At 42.0% G+C, this 25545-nt stretch overlaps 1 protein-coding gene across 1 annotated transcript; it reads left to right on the forward strand.

Moving 5' to 3' along the window:
• Nucleotides 1-4929: 4929 nt before the first annotated feature.
• On the forward strand, nucleotides 4930-25305 carry LOC139396092 (isocitrate dehydrogenase [NADP], mitochondrial-like; the record flags this gene model as incomplete). The annotated part of the gene is given in 6 exon segments (XM_071143302.1): nucleotides 4930-5644; nucleotides 7988-8079; nucleotides 21219-21384; nucleotides 23192-23352; nucleotides 23459-23602; nucleotides 25169-25305. Coding segments are annotated over 6 exon segments (818 nt in total), but the record flags the coding sequence as incomplete, so codon positions are not given.
• Nucleotides 25306-25545: the final 240 nt, after the last annotated feature.

The raw sequence follows: 25545 nt of genomic DNA on the forward strand, positions 1-25545 counted from the left end.
CCTAGGTATTGAGTGATGAAGAGAGAGATATTGTCTCTAGAAACATCATTGAAACCAGGAGATGTCATTGCATGTGTGGGTGGTGGAACTAATAGGTTGGATAAGGTATAGTGAGCAGGACTAGAGGCTCTACAGTGAAATAAGCCAATAAACACTAACCAGAACAGCAATGGACAAGGCATATTGACATTAAGGAGAGGCATGCTTAGTCGAGTGATCAAAAGGGTCCGGTGAGTGGAGAGGTTGGTTGGGGGTCACGGCGATTTAGACAGCTAGCCAGGCCATCGGTAGCAAGCTAGCATAGGATGGAGGTCTGTTATTAGCCACCTCTTGCGTTCCGTCAGTAGATTAGTGGGGTTGCGTGTGGTAGAGGGGATTAATCCAAATCACACAACAACAACAAAAATAAAAACAATAGATATAGTTATAGAGGCCCTAGAAGAAAACATAATAATAATAATAATAAAAATAAATAAATAAATTGTCCGATTGTCTATTCAGATAGCAGCCGATAAGACATTCTGCTAACCAACTGTAACAGAAAAGAGACTTTAAAATAAAATGCAAAATGTATTTAACAATGGTTAGCAGGCCGCAGATGGGCGTTCAGGTAACGTCGCGACAGAGGAGCCAGCCGGATAACTCCTTCGGGTAGATAACGTCAGCAGTCCAGTTGTGAAGGCCCGGTGGGGCTCCGCGTAGGCAGTAAAACGGGTCCGGATAGGTGACTGCAGCCCAGGAGTGATTGATGGAACTCAAGAGTGATTGACGGAGCTGGCTAGCTCCGGAATAATTGATGTTTGCTCCGGAATCGACGAAAGCCGATAGTCACACGGATAGCAGCTAGCTAGCTGTGAGATCCAGGTATGAATGTCCTGAGTTAGCGGTTGAAATCCAGGGACATGGAGAGAAAAATTGGTCCGGTATGTTCCGTTCCGAGCCGCGCTGCGCTGTGCCGTACAAAACTGGCGATAGATTTTCGAGCTAAAGGATAGCTGATGACCACAAACCGTGGTTAGCTGAATACTAACGATTTGCCAGTAAAGAAGCTAACTAGCTTCTGAACTAGCTTCTGAACTAGCTTCAGATTAGCTTCTGGATTAGCTTCTGGCTAGCTCCTGGCTAGCTTCTGGCTAGTTTCTGGCTAGCTTCTTGAGTTTCTGGCTAGCTTCTTGGAGGATTACAGATTTGAGGTAAATAATACTTTTTTATAAATATAAATTGGTGAGGCGGGTTGCAGGAGAGTGTTTTGAAGATGAGTTGATGGAAAATTAAAAAATATTATGTGAAAAAAGTTGTAAATATATATATATATACGGGACACGACAAGACGAGGACAAAAGACGTCTGAACTGCTATGCCATCTTGGAATGAACATTATTATGATATGAAACAGGTGGGTGTAGACTACGGTATAGTCTACAGTACAGTACCCCCTTCTGGTATTCTGGTGGTGTCCTTTGCCCCAAATGAGAGCTGTGCTCAGTTTAGGAGGAATACAGTCTATATTCTATTCTAGTTGCCAAGTAGACCTGTGCATTTCATTTCAACCTAGCTAATATAATTTAATTCAACTGTAAATGGAGATGGAGTAAGTAGGCTGCAGTAGTAACCTTGGTATCATAGATGGTAAGAGGTTAGATAAATATTAAAACATTTAGGTACTGAATGAAAAATACAAGTTAAATGGGTTTCCATCATCTTTAAATGTACTGATGGTTTTGTAACACCAACTGTTGCGTTATAAAGCAAATGTTCCCGCTCTGGTCTTGGCGCATGAGCTCTAGTCAACAGCTCGCAGGTACAGTGCGGGTAGGCTACCTACATTATGATATTATTAGTAGTTAATTAACAGCTCGCAGATATACAGCGGGTAGGCTACCTACATTATGAGTTTATTATGGAGAAGAGCGATATTATTAGTAGTCAACAGCTCGTAGATATAGTGTGGGTAGGCTACATACATTATGAGTTTATTAGTAGTCAACAGCTCGCAGATATAGTGTGGGTAGGCTACATACATTATGAGTTTATTAGTAGTCAACAGCTCGTAGATATAGTGTGGGTAGGCTACATACATTATGAGTTTATTATGGAGAAGAGCGATATTATTAGTAGTCAACAGCTCGCAGATATAGTGTGTGTAGGCTACATACAGTGGGATATATATTATGAATATATTTGCAAATTATGGTGGAAAATAACTATTTGGTCACCTACAAACAAGCAAGATTTCTGGCTCTCACAGACCTGTAACTTCTTCTTTAAAACCTGTTGTGACTAGGGGGCAGTATTTTCATTTTTGGAGAAAAAAAACGTTCCCGTAGTAAACGGGATATTTTGACAGGAAAAGATGCTAGAATGTGCATATAATTGACAGCTTATGATAGAAAACACTCCAAAACTGTAAAAATATTGTCTGTGAGTATAACAGAACTGATGTTGCAGGCGAAAGCCTGACAAAAATCCAATCCGGAAGTGCCCCATGTTTTGAAAGCGCTGCATTCCAATGAGTCCCTATTGAGCAGTGAATGGGCTATCAACCAGATTACTCTTTCTCCGTATTCCCGAAGATGTCTACAGCATTGTGACGTAGTTTTACGCATTTATGTTGAAGAATACCCGTAAGCGGCTACATTTCGCAAGTGGTCACCTGATGCTGCCAGAGAGATTCTCGCGTAAAATACAGAGGTAAGCACTACTCCAATCGGTCCTACTGAAAAACGAATTGTCCCGATGGATACATTATTGAATAGATATTTGAAAAACACCTTGAAGATTGATTATAAACAACGTTTGCCATGTTTCTGTCGATATTATGGAGCTAATTTGGAATATTTTTCGCCGTTTTCGTGACAGCAATTTCCGGGCAATTTCTCAGCCAAACGTGAAGGACAAATGGAGCTATTTCGCCTACAAAAATAATATTTTTGGAAAACAGGAACATTTGCTATCTAACTGGGAGTCTCGTGAGTGAAAACATCCGAAGCTTATCAAAGGTAAACGATTTAATTTGATTGCTTTTCTGATTTCCGTGACCAAGTTACCTGCTGCTAGCTGGACAAAATGCTATGCTAGGTTATCGATAAACTTACACAAATGCTTGTCTAGCTTTGGCTGTAAAGCATATTTTGAAAATCTGAGATGACAGGGTGATTAACAAAAGGCTAAGCTGTGTCTCAATATATTTAATTTGTGATTTTCATGAATATAAATATTTTCTAGGGATATTTATGTCTGTTGCATTATGCTAATTAGTGTCAGGTGATGATTACGCTCCCGCATGCGGGATGGGGAGTCACTAGAGGTTTAAGAGGCTCCTCTGTCCTCCACTCGTTACCTGTATTAATGGCACCTGTTTGAACTTGTTATCAGTATAAAAGACACCTATCCACAACCTCAAACAATCACACTCCAAACTCCACTATGGCCAAGGCCAAAGAGCTGTCAAAGGACACCAGAAACAAAATTGTAGACTTGCACCAGGCTGGGAAGACTGAATCTGCAATAGGTAAGCAGCTTGGTTTGAAGAAATCAACTGTGGGAGCAATTATTAGGAAATGGAAGACATAATAGACCACTGATAATCTCCCTCGATCTGGGGCTCCACGCAAGATCTCACCCCGTGGGGTCAAAATGATCACAAGAACGGTGAGCAAAAATCCCAGAACCACACGGGGGGACCTACTGAATGACCTGCAGAAAGCTGGGACCAAAGTAACAAAGCCTACCATCAGTAACACACTACGCCGCCAGGGACTCAAATCCTGCAGTGCCAGACGTGTCCCCCTACTTAAGCCAGTACATGTCCAGGCCCATCTGAAGTTTGCTAGAGAGCATTTGGATGATCCAGAAGAAGATTGGGATAATGTCATATGGTCAGATGAAACCAAAATATAACTTTTTGGTAAAAACTCAACTTGTCGTGTTTGGAGGACAAAGATGCTGAGTTGCATCCAAAGAACACCATACCTACTGTGAAGCATGGGGGTGGAAACATCATGCTTTGGGGCTGTTTTTCTGCAAAGGGACCAGGACAACTGATCCGTGTAAAGGAAAGAATGAATGGGGCCATGTATCGTGAGATTTTGAGTGAAAACCTCCTTCCATCAGCAAGGGCATTGAAGATGAAACGTGGCTGGGTCTTTCCGCATGACAATGATCCCAAACACACCGCCCGGGCAACGAAGGAGTGGCTTCGTAAGAAGCATTTCAAGGTCCTGGAGTGGCCTAGCCAGTCTCCAGATCTCAACCCCATAGAAAATCTTTGGAGGGAGTTGAAAGTCCGTGTTGCCCAGCAACAGCCCCAAAACATCACTGCTCTAGAGGAGATCTGCATGGAGGAATGGGCCAAAATACCAGCAACAGTGTGTGAAAACCTTGTGAAGACTTACAGAAAACGTTTGACCTCTGTCATTGCCAACAAAGTGTTTATTACAAAGTATTGAGGTAAACTTTTGTTATTGACCAAATACTTATTTTCCACCATAATTTGCAAATAAATTCTTTAAAAATCCTACAATGTGATTTCTGGATTTTTTTTCTAATTTTGTCTGTCATAGTTGAAGTGTACCTATGATGAAAATTACAGGCCTCTCTCATCTTTTTATGTGGGAGAACTTGCACAATTGGTGGCTGACTAAATACGTTTTTTGCCCCACTGTACATTATGAGATTATTAGTAGTTAACAGTTCGCAGATATAGTGCGGGTAGGCTACCTACATTATGAGTTTATAATGGAGAAGAGTAATATTATTATTAGTTAACAGCTCACAGATATAGAGTGGGTAGGCTACATACATTATGAGTTTATAATGGAGAAGAGTAATATTATTATTAGTTAACAGCTCGCAGATATAGAACGGGTAGGCTACCTACATTATGAGTTTATTAGTAGTTAACAGCTCGCAGATATAGAACGGGTAGGCTACCTACATTATGAGTTTATTATGGAGAAGAGCGATATTATTTGTATTTGTCAATCGGCAGCCAAGCATCGCTCATCATGTCACCAGAATAAAACCCTCGATATTTATTGGAAAGGTGCATCAAGGTCATCACCTTCCACATTCACCACCTGGTGAAGTTCATCATTTATTTTATCTGTAGCCTAATAAATTGCATGCTTTCCAGAGTCCTAGTGGTAGGACCACACAACGTATCATTGTGTGACTCCAAGTTTATTAAATCAATATTTGCGTATCCACCTCCATTTCTCGCATAATACATTTTACAGACACAAAAAGATCCCACCATGTCGAATGAACAATATATCTGTCAGCATTTTTTTTTTAAAATACCGGCATTTCATGTTTACATCAGCCCTGTCATGACTTTTTTCATAGGTCAGGTCATTCATCTGCATGAAATGGTTGGATGGAAACTTGATTGGTGACGCTTAAGTGTGTTGAATATAACCGGACGGACGCCCGTAAAATATACATAGCCTAATTTATTTACCGGCTGTCGGGTATTCATTCATATGAGGCCTGTCCTCGTGGTCATAACCGTCTCTCCGGTGAACCATGACGGGATACCTTAGGGTTCTGTCCTCCGTCTCGAGGTATGGAGCGACGTTTACCGAAAACCCTGCTATGCTTGCGCCTGCTGCCGCTGTGTGCCAGAGTCTACGACACAGAAACTGTGAGTCTTTAAACTGAACCAAAACTCCTCTAGCTGCTAAGGTAGCCTGGTTTCACTGCACAGTCGTCCTTGCATGGAATAGATTCATCTGTTCAGAGTATACATTGCCTATGTATTTTCTGTACAAAGTAGTGGGTGTGCAGGAGTGACCTTTGATTTGTTACGTCGTATTGTTTGTGTCACAGCAATGCGATGTCGTGGCATCAGAACATATGGTGGGAACTGTGAAATTATGGGGATTTGGAATATTGTAAAAGTTGACAAACTGTGTTGAATGTAGAATGTTAAAAAAACAGAGGTAACATTGTCACATCACACATTGTAGGCGACCTCAATACATACAATTACAATTCAACAACGGTATAATGTACTGGCATACTTTATGCCAGGTGCCAAAGTCCAGACAGTTTATGAGTGCTGTTGGATACATTTTAAGGCTGGGGGGGGGGGGGGGGGGGGGTTGTCTGTCTGTTCTGAATCTGACATGGTGTCATGTGTTACTATACTGTAGTAATAATGTATGTTTTTAATGTTTAATATGACCTGGTGTTTCCAGATGCAGCTAAACACATCAAGGTGGACCAGACAGTGTGTTACTGTAATAACATGTTACTGTATTGATGTGTTTAATGGTTTCAGATATTACTGTAATAACATGTTACTGTAAAAATGTGTTACTGTAATAATGTGTTACTGTAATCATGTGTTTATTGTTTAATGGTTTCAGATGTTACTGTAATGTGTTTATGGTTTCAGATGTTACTGTAATGATGTGTTACATGTTTAATGGTTTCAGATGTTACTGTAATGATGTGTTGCATGTTTAATGGTTCCAGATGTTACTATAATGATGTGTTACATGTTTATGGTTTTAGATGTTACTGTAATGATGTGTTACATGTTTAATGGTTTCAGATGTTACGGTAATGATGTGTTACATGTTTATGGTTTCAGATGTTACTGTAATAACATGTTACTGTAATAATGTGTTTAATGGTTTTTGATGTGTTACTGTAAAAATGTGTTAAATGGTTTCAGATGTTACTGTAATAATGTGTAATGTTTGAATGGTTTCAGATATTACTTTAATGTGTTTGTTGGTTTCACATGTTACTGTAATATGTTTAATGGTTTCAGATGTTACTGTAATGATGTGTTACATGTTTAATGGTTTCAGATGTGTTACTGTAATAAAATGTTACTGTAAAATGTGTTTAATGGGTTTAGATGTGTTACTGTAATAACATGTTACTGTAAAAATGTGTTTGTTCAATGGTTTCACCTAGTGTTTCCAGATGCAGCTAAACATATCAAGGTGGACCAGATGTTGAGTCACTGTAATAACATGTTTATTGGTTTCAGATTTTACTGTAATCATGTGTTACATGTTTAATGGTTTCAGATGTTACTGTAATCATGTGTTTAATAGTTTCAGATGTCACTGTAATCATGTGTTTAATAGTTTCAGATGTCACTGTAATCATGTGTTTAGTGGTTTCAGATGTCACTGTAATCATGTGTTTAATGGTTTCAGATGTCACTGTAATCATGTGTTTAATAGTTTCAGATGTTACTGTAATCATGTGTTTAATAGTTTCAGATGTCACTGTAATCATGTGTTTAATAGTTTCAGATGTCACTGTAATCATGTGTTACATGTTTAATGGTTTCAGATGTCACTGTAATCATGTGTTTAATAGTTTCAGATGTCACTGTAATCATGTGTTTAATAGTTTCAGATGTTACTGTAATCATGTGTTTAATGGTTTCAGATGTCACTGTAATCATGTGTTTAATGTTTAATGGTTTCAGATGTTACTGTAATGTGTTTAATGTTTTCAACCGTTACTGTAATATGTTTAATGTTGAATAGTTTCAGATGTCACTGTAATCATGTGTTTAATGTTTAATGGTTTCAGATGTCACTGTAATCATGTGTTTAATGGTTTCAGATGTCACTGTAATCATGTGTTTAATAGTTTCAGATGTCACTGTAATCATGTGTTTAATAGTTTCAGATGTCACTGTAATCATGTGTTTAATGTTTAATGGTTTCAGATGTTACTGTAATGTGTTTAATGTTTTCAACCGTTACTGTAATATGTTTAATGTTGAATAGTTTCAGATGTCACTGTAATCATGTGTTTAATGTTTAATGGTTTCAGATGTCACTGTAATCATGTGTTTAATGGTTTCAGATGTCACTGTAATCATGTGTTTAATAGTTTCAGATGTTACTGTAATCATGTGTTTAATGTTTAATGGTTTCAGATGTTACTGTAATAATGTGTTTAATGGTTTCAAATGTTACTGTAAAAATGGTTTAATGTTTAATGGTTTTAGATGCAGTTAAGCGTATCAAGGTGAACCAGCCGGTGGTAGAGATGGATGGAGATGAGATGACAAGGATCATCTGGGAGTTCATCAAGGAGAAGGTACTGTAGTACACCATGGACCTCTAACCCCTAACTCTACTGTACACCATGGACCTCTAACCCCTAACTCTACTGTACACCATGGACCTCTAACCCCTAACTCTACACCATGGGCCTCTAACCCCTAACTCTACTGTACACCATGGACCTCTAACCCCTAACTCTACTGTACACCATGGACCTCTAACCCCTAACTCTACTGTACACCATGGACCTCTAACCCCTAACTCTACACCATGGGCCTCTAACCCCTAACTCTACTGTACACCATGGACCTCTAACCCCTAACTATACTGTACACCATGGACCTCTAACCCCTAACTCTACTGTACACCATGGACCTCTAACCCCTAACTCTACTGTACACCATGGACCTCTAACCCCTAACTCTACTGTACACCATGGACCTCTAACCCCTAACTCTACACCATGGGCCTATAACCCCTAACTCTACTGTACACCATGGACCTCTAACCCCTAACTATACTGTACACCATGGACCTCTAACCCCTAACTATACTGTACACCATGGACCTCTAACCCCTAACTCTACTGTACACCATGGACCTTTAACCCCTAACTCTACTGTACACCATGGACCTCTAACCCCTAACTCTACTGTACACCATGGACCTCTAACCCCTAACTCTACTGTACACCATGGACCTCTAACTCTACTGTACACCATGGACCTTTAACCCCTAACTCTACTGTACACCATGTACCTCTAACCCCTAACTCTACTGTACACCATGGACCTCTAACCCCTAACTCTACTGTACACCATGGACCTCTAACCCCTAACTATACTGTACACCATGGACCTCTAACCCCTAACTCTACTGTACACCATGTACCTCTAACCCCTAAATCTACTGTACACCATGGACCTCTAACCCCTAACTCTACACCATGGGCCTCTAACCCCTAACTCTACTGTACACCATGGACATTTAACCCCTAACTCTACTGTACACCATGGACCTTTAACCCCTAACTCTACTGTACACCATGGACCTTTAACCCCCAACTCTACTGTACACCATGGACCTTTAACCCCTAACTCTACTGTACACCATGGACCTCTAACCCGTAACTCTACTGTACACCATGGACCTCTATCCCCTAACTCTACTGTTCACCATGGACCTCTAACCCCTAACTCTACTGTACACCATGGACCTTTAACCCCTAACTCTACTGTACACCATGGACCTCTAACCCCTAACTCTACTGTACACCATGGACCTCTAACTCTACTGTACACCATGGACCTTTAACCCCTAATACTACTGTACACCATGTACCTCTAACCCCTAACTCTACTGTACACCATGGACCTCTAACCCCTAACTCTACTATACACCATGGACCTTTAACCCCTAACTCTACACCATGGACATCTAACTCTACTGTACACCATGGACCTCTAACCCCTTACTATACTGTACACCATGGACCTCTAACCCCTAACTCTACTGTACACCATGGACCTCTAAGCCCTAACTCTACTGTACACCATGGACCTCTAACTCTACTGTACACCATGGACCTCTAACTCTACTGTACACCATGGACCTCTAACCCCTAACTCTACTGTACACCATGGATCTTTAACCCCCAACTCTACTGTACACCATGGACCTTTAACCCCTAACTCTACTGTACACCATGGACCTCTAACCCCTAACTCGACTGTACACCATGGACCTCTAACTCTACTGTACACCATGGACCTTTAACCCCTAACTCTACTGTACACCATGGACCTCTAACCCCTAACTCTACTGTACACCATGGACCTCTAACTCTACTGTACACCATGGACCTTTAACCCCTAACTCTACTGTACACCATGTACCTCTAACCCCTAACTCTACTGTACACCATGGACCTCTAACCACTAACTCTACTATACACCATGGACCTTTAACCCCTAACTCTACACCATGGACATCTAACTCTACTGTACACCATGGACCTCTAACCCCTAACTATACTGTACACCATGGACCTCTAACCCCTAACTCTACTGTACACCATGGACCTCTAAGCCCTAACTCTACTGTACACCATGGACCTCTAACTCTACTGTACACCATGGACCTCTAACTCTACTGTACACCATGGACCTCTAACCCCTAACTCTACTGTACACCATGGACCTCGAACCCCTAACTCTAACACTACATATCTACAATACAAAATGTATAATACCGCCATACAACAATATTACAATTTACCTGTGTGTAGAGTTTGTGTGCTAGCGCTTGTATGCATGTCTGTATCTTTGTGTGTGTTTCTCTTCACAGTCCCTGCTTCTCCATAAGGTCTATTTTTACCTTTAAAAAAAAATCTGATTCTACTGCTTGGATCAGTTACCTGATGTGGAATAGAGTTCCATGTAGTCATGGCTCTATGTTGTACTGTGCGCCTCCCATAGTCTGTTCTGAACTTGTGAAGAGACCTCTGGTGGCATGTCTTGTGGGGCATGCATGAATGTCCGAGCTGTGTGCTAATAGTTTAAACAGACAGCTCGGTGCATTCAGCATGTCAACACTTCTTACAAAAACAAGTAGTGATGAAGTCAATCTCTCCTCCACTTTGAGCCATGAGAGATTGACATGCATATCATTCATGTTAGCTCCCCGTGTACTTTTAAGGGCCAGCCATGCTGCCCTGTTTTGAACCAACTGTAAAGTCCCTCTTTGTGGCACCTGATCACACTACTGAAAAGTAGTCCAGGTGTGACAAAACTAGGGCTTGTAGGACCTACCTTGTTGTTAGTGTTGTTAAGAAGGCAGAGCAGCGCTTTATTATGGACAGACTTCTCCCCATCCTAGCTACTGTTGTATCAATATGTTTTGACCATGACAGTTTACAATCCAGGGTTACTCCAAGCAGTTTCGTTACCTCAACTTGCTCAATTTCCACATTATTCATTAAAAGATTTAGTTGAGGTTTAGGGTTTAGTGAAATGTTTGTCCAAAATACACTGCTTTTAGTTTTGGAAATATTTAGTACTAACTTATTCCCTGCCACCCATTCTGAAACTAACTGCAGCTCTTTAAGTGTTGGGGCTCCCGAGTGGCGCAGCGGTGTAAGGTACTGCATCTCAGTACTAGAGGCATCACTACAGACCCTGGTTTGATCCCGGGCTGTATCTCAACCCGGCCGTGATTGGGAGTGTCATAGGGCGGCGCACAATTGGCCCAGCGTCGTCCGGGTCAGTGGATGGTTTGGCCGGGGTAATCCGTCATTGTAAAATAAGAATGTGTTCTGATTTGCGTAGTTAAATAATATAAAATAAAACGTGTTCCAGTCATTTCAGTCACTGTAGTAGCTGACGTGTATAGTGTTGAGTCAGCCGCATGCATAGACATACATTTAATTAAAGCCAGTGGCATGTCATTACTAAAGATTGAAAATGAAAGGGGCCTAAACAGCTGCCCTGGGGAATTCCCGATTCTACCTGGATTTTGTTTGGCGAGGTTAAAGAACACCCTCTGTTAGACAAGTAACTCTTTATCCGCAATATAGCAGGGGGTGTAAAGCCATAACACATCAATTTTTCCAGCAGCAGACTATGATCGATAATGTCAAAAGTCTAACAAAACAGCCCCCACAATTTATTCATTATACATTTCTCTCAGCCAATCATCAGTAATTTGTGTAAGTGCTGTGCTTGTTGAAGGTCCTTCTCTATAAGCGTGCTGAAAGTCTGTTGTTTACTGTGAAATAGCATTGTGTCTGGTCAAACACCATTTTTTCCAAAAGTTTACTAAGGGTTGGTGACAGGTTGATTGGTCGGCTATTTGAGCCAGTAAAGGGGGCTTTAATATTCTTAGGTAGCGGAATGACTTTAGCTTTCCTCCAGGCCTGAGGGCCCACACTTTCTAGTAGGCTTATATTGAAAAAATGGCAAATAGGAGTGGCAATATCATCCACTATTATCTTCAGTAATTTTTCATTCAGGTTGTCAGACCCAGGTGGCTTGTCATTGTTGATGGACAACAATAATTTTTCACCTCTTCCACACTCACTTTACGGAATTTAAAAGTACAATGGTTGTGTTTCATAATTTGATCACATATACTTGGATGTGTAGTGTCAGCGTTACACAGTTTACAGTTTGAAGCTTTTTCTTGAGTGGGCAGCTTGATGATAGCCAGTCAATATTTAAATCACCAAAGAAAATATACTTCTATGTTGATATCACATACATGCAAAAATCGCTGACGACTTTTATTTCCCTCACCAACTTTAAACATCAGCTATCTGAGCAGCTAACCGATCGCTGCAGCTGTACATAGTCCATCTGTAAATAGCCCACCCAATCTACCTACCTCATCCCCATACTGTTTTTATTTACTTTTCTGCTCTTTTGCACACCAGTATCTCTACTTGAACATCATCATCTGCTCATTTATCACTCCAGTGTTAATCTGCTAAATTGTAATTATTCGCTCCTATGGCCTATTTATTGCCTACCTCCTCATGCCTTTTGCACACACTGTATATAGACTTTCTTTTTTCTACTGTGTCATTGACTTGTTTATTGTGTTATTGGCTTGTTTATTGTTTATTCCATGTGTAACTCTGTGTTGTTGTCTGTGTCACACTGCTTTGCTGTGCTTTATCTTGGCCAGGTCACAGTTGTAAATGAGAACTTGTTCTCAACTGGCCTCCCTGGTTAAATAAAGGTTAAATAAATCAAATAAAAAACATCAAGCATTTCACACTGTTAGTGGTGACCACTTGGTGGTCTATAGCAGCTTCCCACCAGAATGGGCTTTAGGTGAGGCAGATGAACCTGTAGCCATATTACTTCAACAGTATTTAAGATGAGATCCTCTCTAAGTTTTACAGGAATGAATATAGACCGCAACACCGCCCCCATTGGCATTTTCTGTAGATCTTATAACCATGTATTGCTACCTCTGTATCATCAAAGGTATTATCAAAGTGAGTTTCAGAGATAGTCAGAATATGAATGTCATCTGTTACAAGCAAGTTATTGACTTCATGAACCTTGTTTCTCAGGCTGTTTATGTTAATATGGGCAATTTTTTAGCACCTTTCTGGGTTTGATTGATTTTAATGCTTTACTGGGAAGCTTATCAGAAGTAGACTTCCTCATGTTATTTATATTGGAGCTGATAGTGCAGGGTGAGTTGCACACAGTGGACTTCCTATGAGTCCAGGAGCCATTGATAAGTCACTGTCTTGACCACTAACAGTACTGTACACCATGGACCACTGTCCTGACTACTCTAACAGTACTGTACACTATAGACCACTGTCCTGACCACTCTAACAGTACTGTACACTATAGACCATTGTCCTGACCACTCTAACAGCACTGTACACCATGGACCACTGTCCTGACCACTAACAGTACTGTACACCATGGACCACTGTCCTGACCACTCTAACAGTACTGTACACTATAGACCACTGTCCTGACCACTCTAACAGTACTGTACACTATAGACCACTGTCCTGACCACTCTAACAGTACTGTACACCATGGACCACTGTCCTGACCACTCTAACAGTACTGTACACTATAGACCACTGTCTTGACCACTAACAGTACTGTACACCATGGACCACTGTCCTGACCACTAACAGTACTGTACACTATAGACCACTGTCTTGACCACTAACAGTACTGTACACCATGGACCACTGTCCTGACCACTCTAACAGTACTGTACACTATAGACCACTGTCCTGACCACTCTAACAGTACTGTACACTATAGACCACTGTCCTGACCACTCTAACAGTACTGTACACCATGGACCACTGTCCTGACCACTCTAACAGTACTGTACACCATGGACCACTGTCCTGAACACTCTAACAGTACTGTACACTATAGACCACTGTCCTGACCACTCTAACAGTACTGTACACCATAGACCACTGTCCTGACCACTCTAACAGTACTGTACACCATGGACCACTGTCCTGACCACTAACAGTACTGTACACCATGGACCACTGTCCTGACCACTCTAACAGTACTGTACACCATGGACCATTGTCCTGACCACTTTAACAGTACTGTACACTATAGACCACTGTCCTGACAACTCTAACAGTACTGTACACCATGGACCACTGTCCTGACCACTCTAACAGTACTGTACACTATAGACCACTGTCCTGACCACTCTAACAGTACTGTACACTATAGACCATTGTCCTGACCACTCTAACAGCACTGTACACCATGGACCACTGTCCTGACCACTAACAGTACTGTACACCATGGACCACTGTCCTGACCACTCTAACAGTACTGTACACTATAGACCACTGTCCTGACCACTCTAACAGTACTGTACACCATGGACCACTGTCCTGACCACTCTAACAGTACTGTACACTATAGACCACTGTCTTGACCACTAACAGTACTGTACACCATGGACCACTGTCCTGACCACTAACAGTACTGTACACTATAGACCACTGTCTTGACCACTAACAGTACTGTACACCATGGACCACTGTCCTGACCACTCTAACAGTACTGTACACTATAGACCACTGTCCTGACCACTCTAACAGTACTGTACACTATAGACCACTGTCCTGACCACTCTAACAGTACTGTACACCATGGACCACTGTCCTGACCACTCTAACAGTACTGTACACCATGGACCACTGTCCTGAACACTCTAACAGTACTGTACACTATAGACCACTGTCCTGACCACTCTAACAGTACTGTACACCATAGACCACTGTCCTGACCACTCTAACAGTACTGTACACCATGGACCACTGTCCTGACCACTCTAACAGTACTGTACACCATGGACCACTGTCCTGACCACTCTAACAGTACTGTACACCATGGACCACTGTCCTGAACACTCTAACAGTACTGTACACTATAGACCACTGTCCTGACCACTCTAACAGTACTGTACACCATAGACCACTGTCCTGACCACTCTAACAGTACTGTACACCATGGACCACTGTCCTGACCACTAACAGTACTGTACACCATGGACCACTGTCCTGACCACTCTAACAGTACTGTACATCATGGACCATTGTCCTGACCACTCTAACAGTACTGTACACTATAGACCACTGTCCTGACAACTCTAACAGTACTGTACACTATAGACCACTGTCCTGACCACTCTAACAGTACTGTACACCATGGACCACTGTCCTGACCACGCTAACAGTACTGTACACTATAGACCACTGTCCTGACCACTCTAACAGTACTGTACACCATGGACCAATGTCCTGACCACTCTAACAGTACTGTACACCATGGACCACTGTCCTGACCACTCTAACAGTACTGTACACCATGGACCACTGTCCTGACCACTAACAGTACTGTACACCATGGACCACTGTCCTGACCACTCTAACAGTACTGTACACTATAGACCACTGTCCTGACCACTCTAACAGTACTGTACACCATGGACCACTGTCCTGACCACTCTAACAGTACTGTACACTATAGACCACTGTCCTGACCACTCTAACAGTACTGTACACCATGGACCACTGTCCTGACCAGGTCTTGTAATGTCTGAGGAAACGATGGATTAATTATGGACAGAAAGTATCCACTTCATTCCCATGTTTTATGACCTGAAATAAAAGATCCCAGAAATGTTCCATACTCACAAAATGCTTATTTCTTTCAAATGTTGTGCACAAATTTGCTTACATTGCTGTTAGTGAGCATTTCACCTTTGCCAAGATAATCCATCCACATGACAGCTGTGGCATATCAAGAAGCTGATTAAACAGCATGATCATTACACAGGTGCACCTTGTGCTGGAGACAATAAAAATCCATTCTAAAATGTGCAGTTCTTTCACACAACACAATGCCACAGATGTCTCAAGTTTTGAGGTAGCGTGCAATTGGCATGCTGACTGCAGGAATGTCCACCAGAGCTGTTGTCAGAGAATTGAATGGCCATTTCTCTACCATAAGCTGCCTCCAACGTTGTTTTAGACAATTTGGCAATACAGTTAACCGGCCTAAAAACAACGCAGACCACGTGTAACCACGCCAGTCCAAGACCTCCACTTCCGGCTTCTTTGCCTGCTGGATCGTCTGAGACTCACCACCCGAACAGCTGATTAAACTCTGGGTTTACACAACTGAAGAATTTCTGCACTAACTGTCAGAAACGTCTCAGGGAAGCTCATCTGTGTGCTCGTTGTCCTCACCAGGGTCTTAACCTGACTGCAGTTTGGCGTCGTAACCAACTTCAGTGGGCAAATGCTCACCTTTGATGACACTGGCACGCTGGAGAAGTGTGCTCTTCACAAATGAATTAACTTAATCAACTTTTTCAACTGTACCGGGCAGATGGCAGACGGTCTGTATGGCGTCGTGTGGGCAAGTGGTTTGCAGATATCAACGTTGTGAATGGAGTGACACGTTTGTTTATTTCTGCTACAGCTGCTTTAGCTAATACCTCCATAACGGATACCAACTGTGCCTGAAAATTGCAGCAGGCCATCTTGTCCAGCCCAGTATTGTTCCAGTTCCTGCCAATATCCAGCAACTTCACACAACCTTTGAAGAGGAGTGGCACAACATTCCACAGGCCACAATCAACAGCCGGATGAACTCTATGTAAGGGGATATGTCTTTCTGCATGAGGCAAATGGTGGTCACACCAGATACTGACTGGTTTTCTGATCCACACCTCTACTTTTATTAAAAAGCTATCTGTGACCAACAGATACATATCTGTATTCCCAGTCATGTTAAATCCATTTCCTTATTTGAACTGTAACTCATATAACGCGAACTCCTAGCAACCCAAAGGTTGCGAGTTCGAATCTCATCATGGACAACTTTAGCATTTTAGCTAATTAGAAAAAAAATGTGTAGCTATTTTTGAACTACTTTTAACCTAACTCCTAAATGTAACCTTAACCCCTAACCCCAGCTAACGTTAGCCAGTTAGTGAATATTAGCCACCTAGATGGAATTCAAATCATACAGGATGTTACGAATTATAATTCGTACAATATGTTCCGAATTTGGTAAACGTACACTTGCTGACAGGTGTATAAAATCGAGCACACCGCCATGCAGTCTCCATAGACACTCATTGGTAGTAGAATGGCCCGTACTGAAGTGTTCAGTGACTTTTAGCAACAGGTGTGGCTGAAATAGCTGAATCCACTAATTTGAAGGCGTGTCCACATACTTTTGGTCAGATAGTGTAAATGTAGCAAATTTGTAACATAAAATACAAAGAAACGTGCGCTCTCTTAACAACAGTCTATTCCTAGGATGCGTGAATTTCAAATTTGGGGAAGCTACAATTTATCCTACCATTTCTACCGATCTGTTTGCCAGTTATGATTTGCATATGCACATATTCGTGAAACAATTTAATTTCAATTATAACGTATTCATTTCTCATGTGGTTAATAATACAAATCAGGATTAAAATGATAAAAATCTAAAAATGGAAATTCCACCCATGCGAGACCAACAGCCTCTGTCATAATAAATATTATGGACACATTGATTCACCGTGAGCCATTGGCGGCTAAAGAAATGAGAGGTGGCCAATGTACTAGTAGGCCTATAACTTCCATTGTCAACTAAGTAAAAATACATAAATCCGACAAAATATCCTGATGAAAATGCAGGTTCTTTCAATTGCATTCATCTCTCTACACCGCCTGTCTGCCTCCCTCCCTTTCTATCTGTCTTGACTTGAGCTATCACTAGTGAAGTGTAACATGGTAGCCTATCAAATCAATCAACTGGATCTTGCCCAACGACTGTATATATGAAGCTCTGGCCAAAGATGTTGCTTGCAAACTTGCAACAATGTATCAACTAGCCTATTCAGAGCCCTCAGAGTTTCCCACCAGTGAGCTCTGGACAGACAGCTGTTTTTGTGCAAAAGGAAATGTTGAGGTATTTTATGACGTTCCACTCGATATATTGGATACTGTGGATTGTTTCAAATCACAAGCCTGTAGGTCTATATACCAAGCCTGTAGGGTCTATATACCAAGCCTATAGGGTCTATATACCAAGCCTGTAGGGTCTATATACCAAGCCTGTAGGTCTATATACCAAGCCTGTAGGTCTATATACCAAGCCTGTAGGTCTATATACCAAGCCTGTAGGGTCTATATACCAAGCCTGTAGGTCTATATACCAAGCCTGTAGGTCTATATACCAAGCCTGTAGGTCTATATACCAAGCCTGTAGGTCTATATACCAAGCCTGTAGCCTCTAGGTCTATATACCAAGCCTGTAGGTCTATATACCAAGCCTGTAGGTCTATATACCAAGCCTGTAGGTCTATATACCAAGCCTGTGACATGGGCAGTGTGCGTGGCAATAGGCCTTGCTGATTATTGAGATGCAGCTGTCTGTGAAAAGCAATGCATCTAAAATATGAATGAAGATGATATGCCTTCAGTATCATTTGAAATGTTGAGATGAGAAGAAGAGGAGGGTTGTAAGCGAAGATATTGGTGCTTCTCTCTCCAGAATGTGTTCATATCTCCAGAATGTGTTCATATCTCCAGAATGTGTTCATATCTCCAGAATGCGTTCATATCTCCAGAATGTGTTCATATCTCCAGGATGTGTTCATATCTCCAGAATGTGTTCATATCTCCAGAATGCGTTCATATCTCCAGAATGCGTTCATATCTCCAGAATGTGTTCATATCTCCAGAATGTGTTCATATCTCCAGAATGTGTTCATATCTCCAGAATGCGTTCATATCTCCAAAATGTGTTCATATCTCCAGGATGTGTTCATATCTCCAGAATGTGTTCATATCTCCAGGATGTGTTCATATCTCCAGAATGTGTTCATATCTCCAGGATGTGTTCATATCTCCAGAATGTGTTCATATCTCCAGGATGTGTTCATATCTCCAGAATGTGTTCATGTCTCCAGAATGTGCTCATATCTCCAGAATGTGCTCATATCTCTCATATCTCCAGAATGCGTTGAGCTGTCTCCCCCTAATTCTTGCGCATTCATTGTTTTATTGTGTTAATTGTTTGCCCGTTGATTGTTTATTTTGATCAATTCCCCATTACATATGTCACCAGTAGTAAATTTACCCTTAATCCCCGTAATTTGGTTACATACATTTCTGTTAATGCATTAATTAATTAGGCCTACAGTCATTTACTGTGATGTTGACTGTGAAGTCAGAGTGGAAATGATGTTTGCAGAGTTCATAACCTGCTACACTTGTGAGAAACAAGTTTTGGTTTATTTCATACCATAGTTTAAGAGTGTGGTCAATTTTCCTTGTTTTTTTGCTAGGAGCACTCCATGTGAACAATGAGCATGTGTCTGGTTTCTCTGCTCTGTTGAGAGAGCACGCACATTAGCATGCATAGGCTAACTGGATGTCTGCTTTTTGATTGTCTTTACTCACCACCACGAACATGCTGAGGTTCTCAGCCATTTTTTATTTACCTCACAAAGTCAATGAAATCTGTTTATTTTTATCCATTATGAATGATAATAGTTCCTCGCAGTATTTGAAAAATTGTTCCAACACTCTCCCCTCAAATAATCACCAGGCCTCGGTGTGAAAGAGACAAATGTCATGCTCTGAGCTTTAAAAGAAGCTGATGATCCTCTGTGGCTACATCATGCTCTCTGGTGAAGTACACTATATATACAAAAGTATGTGGACACCTCTTCAAATGAGTGGAATCGGCTATTTCAGCCACATCTGTTGCTGACAGGTTTATAAAATCGAGTACACAGTCATGCAATCTCCATAGACAAACATTGGCTGTAGAATGGCCTTACTGAAGAGCTCAGTGACTTTCAACATAGCACCATCATAGGATGCAACCTTTCCAACAAGTCAGTTTGTCAAATTTCTGCCCTGCTAGAGCTGCCCCGGTCAACTGTAAGGGCTGTTATTGTGAAGTGGAAACATCTTGGAGCAACAACACCTCAGCCGTTAAGTGGTAGGCCACACAAGCTCACAGAATGGGATCGGCGAGTGCTGAAGCGCATAAAAATGGTCTGTCCTCTGTTGCAACACTCACTACCGAGTTCTAAACTGCCTCTGGAAGCAACGTCAAGCACATTAACTGTTAATCGGGAGCTTCATGAGCAGCTGCACACAAGCCTAAGATCACCATGCGCAATGCCAAGCGTCGGCTGGAGTGGTGTAAAGCTCGCTGCCATTGGATTCTTTAGCAGTGGAAACGCTTTTTCTGGAGTGATGAATCACGCTTCACCATCTGGTAGTCCGACGGACGAATCTGGATTTGGCGGATGTCAGGAGAACGCTGCCTGCCCGAATGCAACGTGTCAACTGTAAAGTTTGGTGGAGGAGGAATAATGGTCTGGGGCTGTTTTTCATGGTTCGGGCTATGCCACTTAGTTCCAGGGAAGATATATTTTTATTTTTACCCCCCTTTTCAATCTTGTGTCAGAGGTGAAGATGGAGTCATGCGTTCCGTTCAACTGGTGACTGAGGTGAGCCTGCAGGCGCCTAGCCCGCCACAAGGACTCATTATAGCGTGATTAGCCAAGTAAAGCCCCCTGTCCAAACCCTCCCCTATCCTGGATGATGCTAGGCCAATTGTGTGCCGTCCTAAGGGACTCCCATCCACGGCCGGTTGTGGCACAGCCCGGGAATGAACCCAGGTCTGTAGTAACGCCTCAGATCTGTAGCTGCGCCACTCGGGAGGCCCCTTGACTGGCCTGCACAGAGCCCTGACCTCAACCCAATCGAAAACCTTTAGGATGAATTGGAACGCCAACTGCGAGCCAGAACTAACTGCCCGACATCAGTGCCCGACCTCAATAATGCTCTTGTGGCTGAATGGAAGCAAGTCCTTGCAGCATTGTTCCAACATCTAGTGGAAAGCCTTCCCAGAAGAGTGGAGGCTGTTATAGCTGCAAAGGGGGGACCAACTCCATATTACTTTTGGTCATGTAGTGTTATTTTTAGTGATTTTATTTATTTCTGTATAGACCGGAGTAATTATATAATTTTGGCAACTATATTTAAATTTACTTTGCAGGCACCCCAACCAAACACATATACCCACTCCTCTCCTCTCCTCCATCCTCATTAAATGTGTTGTATTGTTCCAGCTGGTCCTGTCTAACGTGGACGTGGAGCTGAAGTATTATGACCTTGGTCTGCCGTGCCGCGACCAGACAGACGACCAGGTCACCATTGACTCAGCCATCGCCACCATGAAGTACAACGTGGCTGTCAAGTGTGCCACCATCACCCCGGATGAAGCCAGAGTCGATGGTATCTACTTTAATCACAGACATACATTCTCTGGTTAGAAATACATCATACATCCACAAGATGGACATTTGAATCCCAGGGAATAACACTTATTAAAGTGTTTCTATAAATATTTGTTTGACCATGGTTTCAGTGTCAGGAGGTAGATCAGTACTGCAGTTTGACAGTTAACAGCTTAACTCCTGTCAGGCCTTCATCCATGACCCTTACTCCTCAGAGTTGAAGATGTGGAAGAGTCAGGGTTAGATAGATAGTTAGTTAGTTACCTGGGCTAGATGTAGTAAGGTCAGGGTTAGGTAGATAGTTACCTGGGCTAGGTGTAGTAAGGTCAGGGTTAGGTAGATAGTTACCTGGGCTAGGTGTAGTAAGGTCAGGGTTAGGTAGATAGTTACCTGGGCTAGGTGCAGTAAGGTCAGGGTTAGATAGATAGTTAGTTACCTGGGCTAGATGTAGTAAGGTCAGGGTTAGATAGATAGTTAGTTACCTGGGCTAGATGTAGTAAGGTCAGGGTTAGATAGATAGTTAGTTACCTGGGCTAGATGTAGTAAGGTCAGGGTTAGATAGATAGTTAGTTACCTGGGCTAGATGTAGTAAGGTCAGGGTTAGATAGATAGTTAGTTACCTGGGCTAGATGTAGTAAGGTCAGGGTTAGATAGATAGTTAGTTACCTGGGCTAGATGTAGTAAGGTCAGGGTTAGATAGATAGTTAGTTACCTGGGCTAGATGTAGTAAGGTCAGGGTTAGATAGATAGTTAGTTACCTGGGCTAGATGTAGTAAGGTCAGGGTTAGATAGATAGTTAGTTACCTGGGCTAGATGTAGTAAGGTCAGGGTTAGATAGATAGTTAGTTACCTGGGCTAGATGTAGTAAGGTCAGGGTTAGATAGATAGTTAGTTACCTGGGCTAGATGTAGTAAGGTCAGGGTTAGATAGATAGTTAGTTACCTGGGCTAGATGTAGTAAGGTCAGGGTTAGATAGATAGTTAGTTTACCTGGGCTAGATGTAGTAAGGTCAGGGTTAGATAGATAGTTAGTTACCTGGGCTAGATGTAGTAAGGTCAGGGTTAGATAGATAGTTAGTTACCTGGGCTAGATGTAGTAAGGTCAGGGTTAGATAGATAGTTAGTTACCTGGGCTAGATGTAGTAAGGTCAGGGTTAGATAGATAGTTAGTTACCTGGGCTAGATGTAGTAAGGTCAGGGTTAGATAGATAGTTAGTTACCTGGGCTAGATGTAGTAAGGTCAGGGTTAGATAGATAGTTAGTTACCTGGGCTAGATGTAGTAAGGTCAGGGTTAGATAGATAGTTAGTTACCTGGGCTAGATGTAGTAAGGTCAGGGTTAGATAGATAGTTAGTTACCTGGGCTAGATGTAGTAAGGTCAGGGTTAGATAGATAGTTAGTTACCTGGGCTAGATGTAGTAAGGTCAGGGTTAGATAGATAGTTAGTTACCTGGGCTAGATGTAGTAAGGTCAGGGTTAGATAGATAGTTAGTTACCTGGGCTAGATGTAGTAAGGTCAGGGTTAGATAGATAGTTAGTTACCTGGGCTAGATGTAGTAAGGTCAGGGTTAGATAGATAGTTTGTTACCTGGGCTAGATGTAGTACGGTCAGGGTTAGATAGATAGTTAGTTAGTTAGTTAGTAACCTGGGCTAGGTGTAGTTGGGTTAGATAGATAGTTAGTTACCTGGGCTAGGTGTAGTTGGGTTAGATATATAGTTACCTGGGCTAGATGTAGTAAGGTCAGGGTTAGAGTTATGGTTAGGTCTAATAGGTTAACTCAGGCCTCCATCTCTAACCCTAACAGAGTTCAAGCTGAAGAAGATGTGGAAGAGTCCCAACGGAAGCATCAGGAACATTCTGGGCGGAACCGTCTTCCGAGAGCCGATCATCTGCAAGAACATTCCCCGTCTGGTCCCTGGTTGGACGCAGCCAATAACGATCGGCAGACACGCCTTTGGTGACCAGGTAGATAAGTAACATACAATACGTGTTTTAGATTAGATTTGTATTCAATCACAGAGCATGTGAGGAATGTTCTGTTGTTGATGTTTGTTGTTGTGTTGTTCCACAGTACAGAGCCACAGACTTTGTGATCACCAAGCCAGGGAAGTTTAAGATGGTGTTCACCCCAGCTGACGGCAGCAAGGGGAGTGAGTGGGAGGTCTTTGACTTCGTCTCAGGAGGCTGTGGGTTGGGCATGTACAATACTGATGAGGTGAGCAGGCTGGGGCAGGTTCTTTTTTTTTTTTAAGTTACACACTTTATTTTCCATCCAAGGAGTGAAATTTGCCTTTGACATTAAAGAACATAAACTGAGCAAAAATATAAACGCAACATGTAAAGTGTTGGTCCCATGTTTTATGAGCTGAAATAAAAGATCTCAGAAATGTTCTCTATGCACAAAAAGCTTATTTCTCTCAAATTTGGTGGACAAATGTGTTTACATCCCTGTTAGTGAGCACTTCTCCTTTGCCAAGATAAGCCATCTATCTACCTGACAGGTGTGGAAAGTAAAGAAGCTGATTAAACGGCATAATCATTACACATGTGCACCTTGTGCTGGAGACAATAAAAGGCCACTTTAAAATGTGCACTTTTGTCACACAACACAATGCCACAGAGTGTGCAATTGGCATGCTGACTTCAGGAATGTTGCCAGGGAATGTAATGTTCATTTCTCTACCATAAGCCTCCTCCAACATCGGTTTAGAGAATTTGGCAGTACATCCAAACGGCCTCATAACCGCAGACCACGTGTAATCACGGCAGCCCAGGACCTTCACATCCGGCTTCATCACCAGCTGGATCATCTGAGACCAGCCAGACGGACAGCTGATGAAACTGTGGGTTTGCACCACTGAAGAATTTCTGCACAAACTGTAAGAAACGTCTCAGGGAAGCTTATCTTGTGCTCGTCGTCCTCACCAGGGTTTTGACCTAACTGCAGTTCGGCATCGTAACCGACTTCAGTGGGCAAATGCTCATCTTCGATGGCCACTGGCACGCTGGAGAAGTTTGCTCTTCAGGGATGATTCCCGGTTTGAACTGTACCAGGCAACTGGTAGTGTTTTGTGGGCCAGCGGTTTGCTGATGTCAATGTTGTGAACAGAATGCCCCATGGTGGCGGTGGGGTTATGGTATTGGCAGGCATAAGCTATGGACAATGAACACAATTGCATTTTATCGATGGAAATTTGAATGCACAGAGATACCGTGACGAGATCCTGAGGTCCATTGTCTTGTTATTCATCCGCCACGATCACCTTATGTTTCAGTATGATAATGTACAGCCTGTTTGTCCTGTCCAGTCCATCACCTCATGTTTCAGTATGATAATGTAGAGCCTGTTTGTCCTGTCCTGTCCATCACCTCATGTTTCAGTATGACAATGTACAGCCTGTTTGTCCTGTCCTGTCCATCACCTCATGTTTCAGCATGATAATGTACAGCCTGTTTGTCCTGTCCAGTCCATCACCTCATGTTTCAGCATGATAATGTAGAGCCTGTTTGTCCTGTCCTGTCCATCACCTCATGTTTCAGTATGACAATGTACAGCCTGTTTGTCCTATCCAGTCCATCACAGGGTTCTAATAGTGTTCTGTCTGTCCTGTCCAGTCCATCACATGGTTCTAATAGTGTTCTATCTGTCCTGTCCAGTCCATCACATGGTTCTAATAGTGTTCTGTCTGTCCTGTCCAGTCTATCACAGGGTTCTAATAGTGTTCTGTCTGTCATGTCCAGTCCATCACATTGATCTAATACTGTTGTCTGTCATGTCCAGTCCATCACAGGGTTTGCCCACAGCTGTTTCCAGTATGCCATCAATAAGAGGTGGCCTCTATACATGAGCACTAAGAACACCATCCTTAAGTACTACGACGGACGCTTCAAGGATATCTTCCAGGAGATCTTTGAGGAGTAAGACATGCAACTGGCAGCCTACTGTATAGAGTTGCACTGCATTCCACATTTATACTATTCTAGATATAGACTATACCTAACTACTGTAGATATAGTCTATTCACCATATCTATAACTAACTAGATATAGTCTATTCACCATATTTATAACTAGATATAGTCTATTCACCATATTTATAAACATATATATAGTCTATTCACCATATTTATACTATATATAGTCTATTCACCATATCTA

This window comes from Oncorhynchus clarkii, unplaced genomic scaffold, assembly GCF_045791955.1.
Source record: "Oncorhynchus clarkii lewisi isolate Uvic-CL-2024 unplaced genomic scaffold, UVic_Ocla_1.0 unplaced_contig_13961_pilon_pilon, whole genome shotgun sequence".
Classification (NCBI taxonomy): Eukaryota; Metazoa; Chordata; class Actinopteri; order Salmoniformes; family Salmonidae; genus Oncorhynchus; species Oncorhynchus clarkii.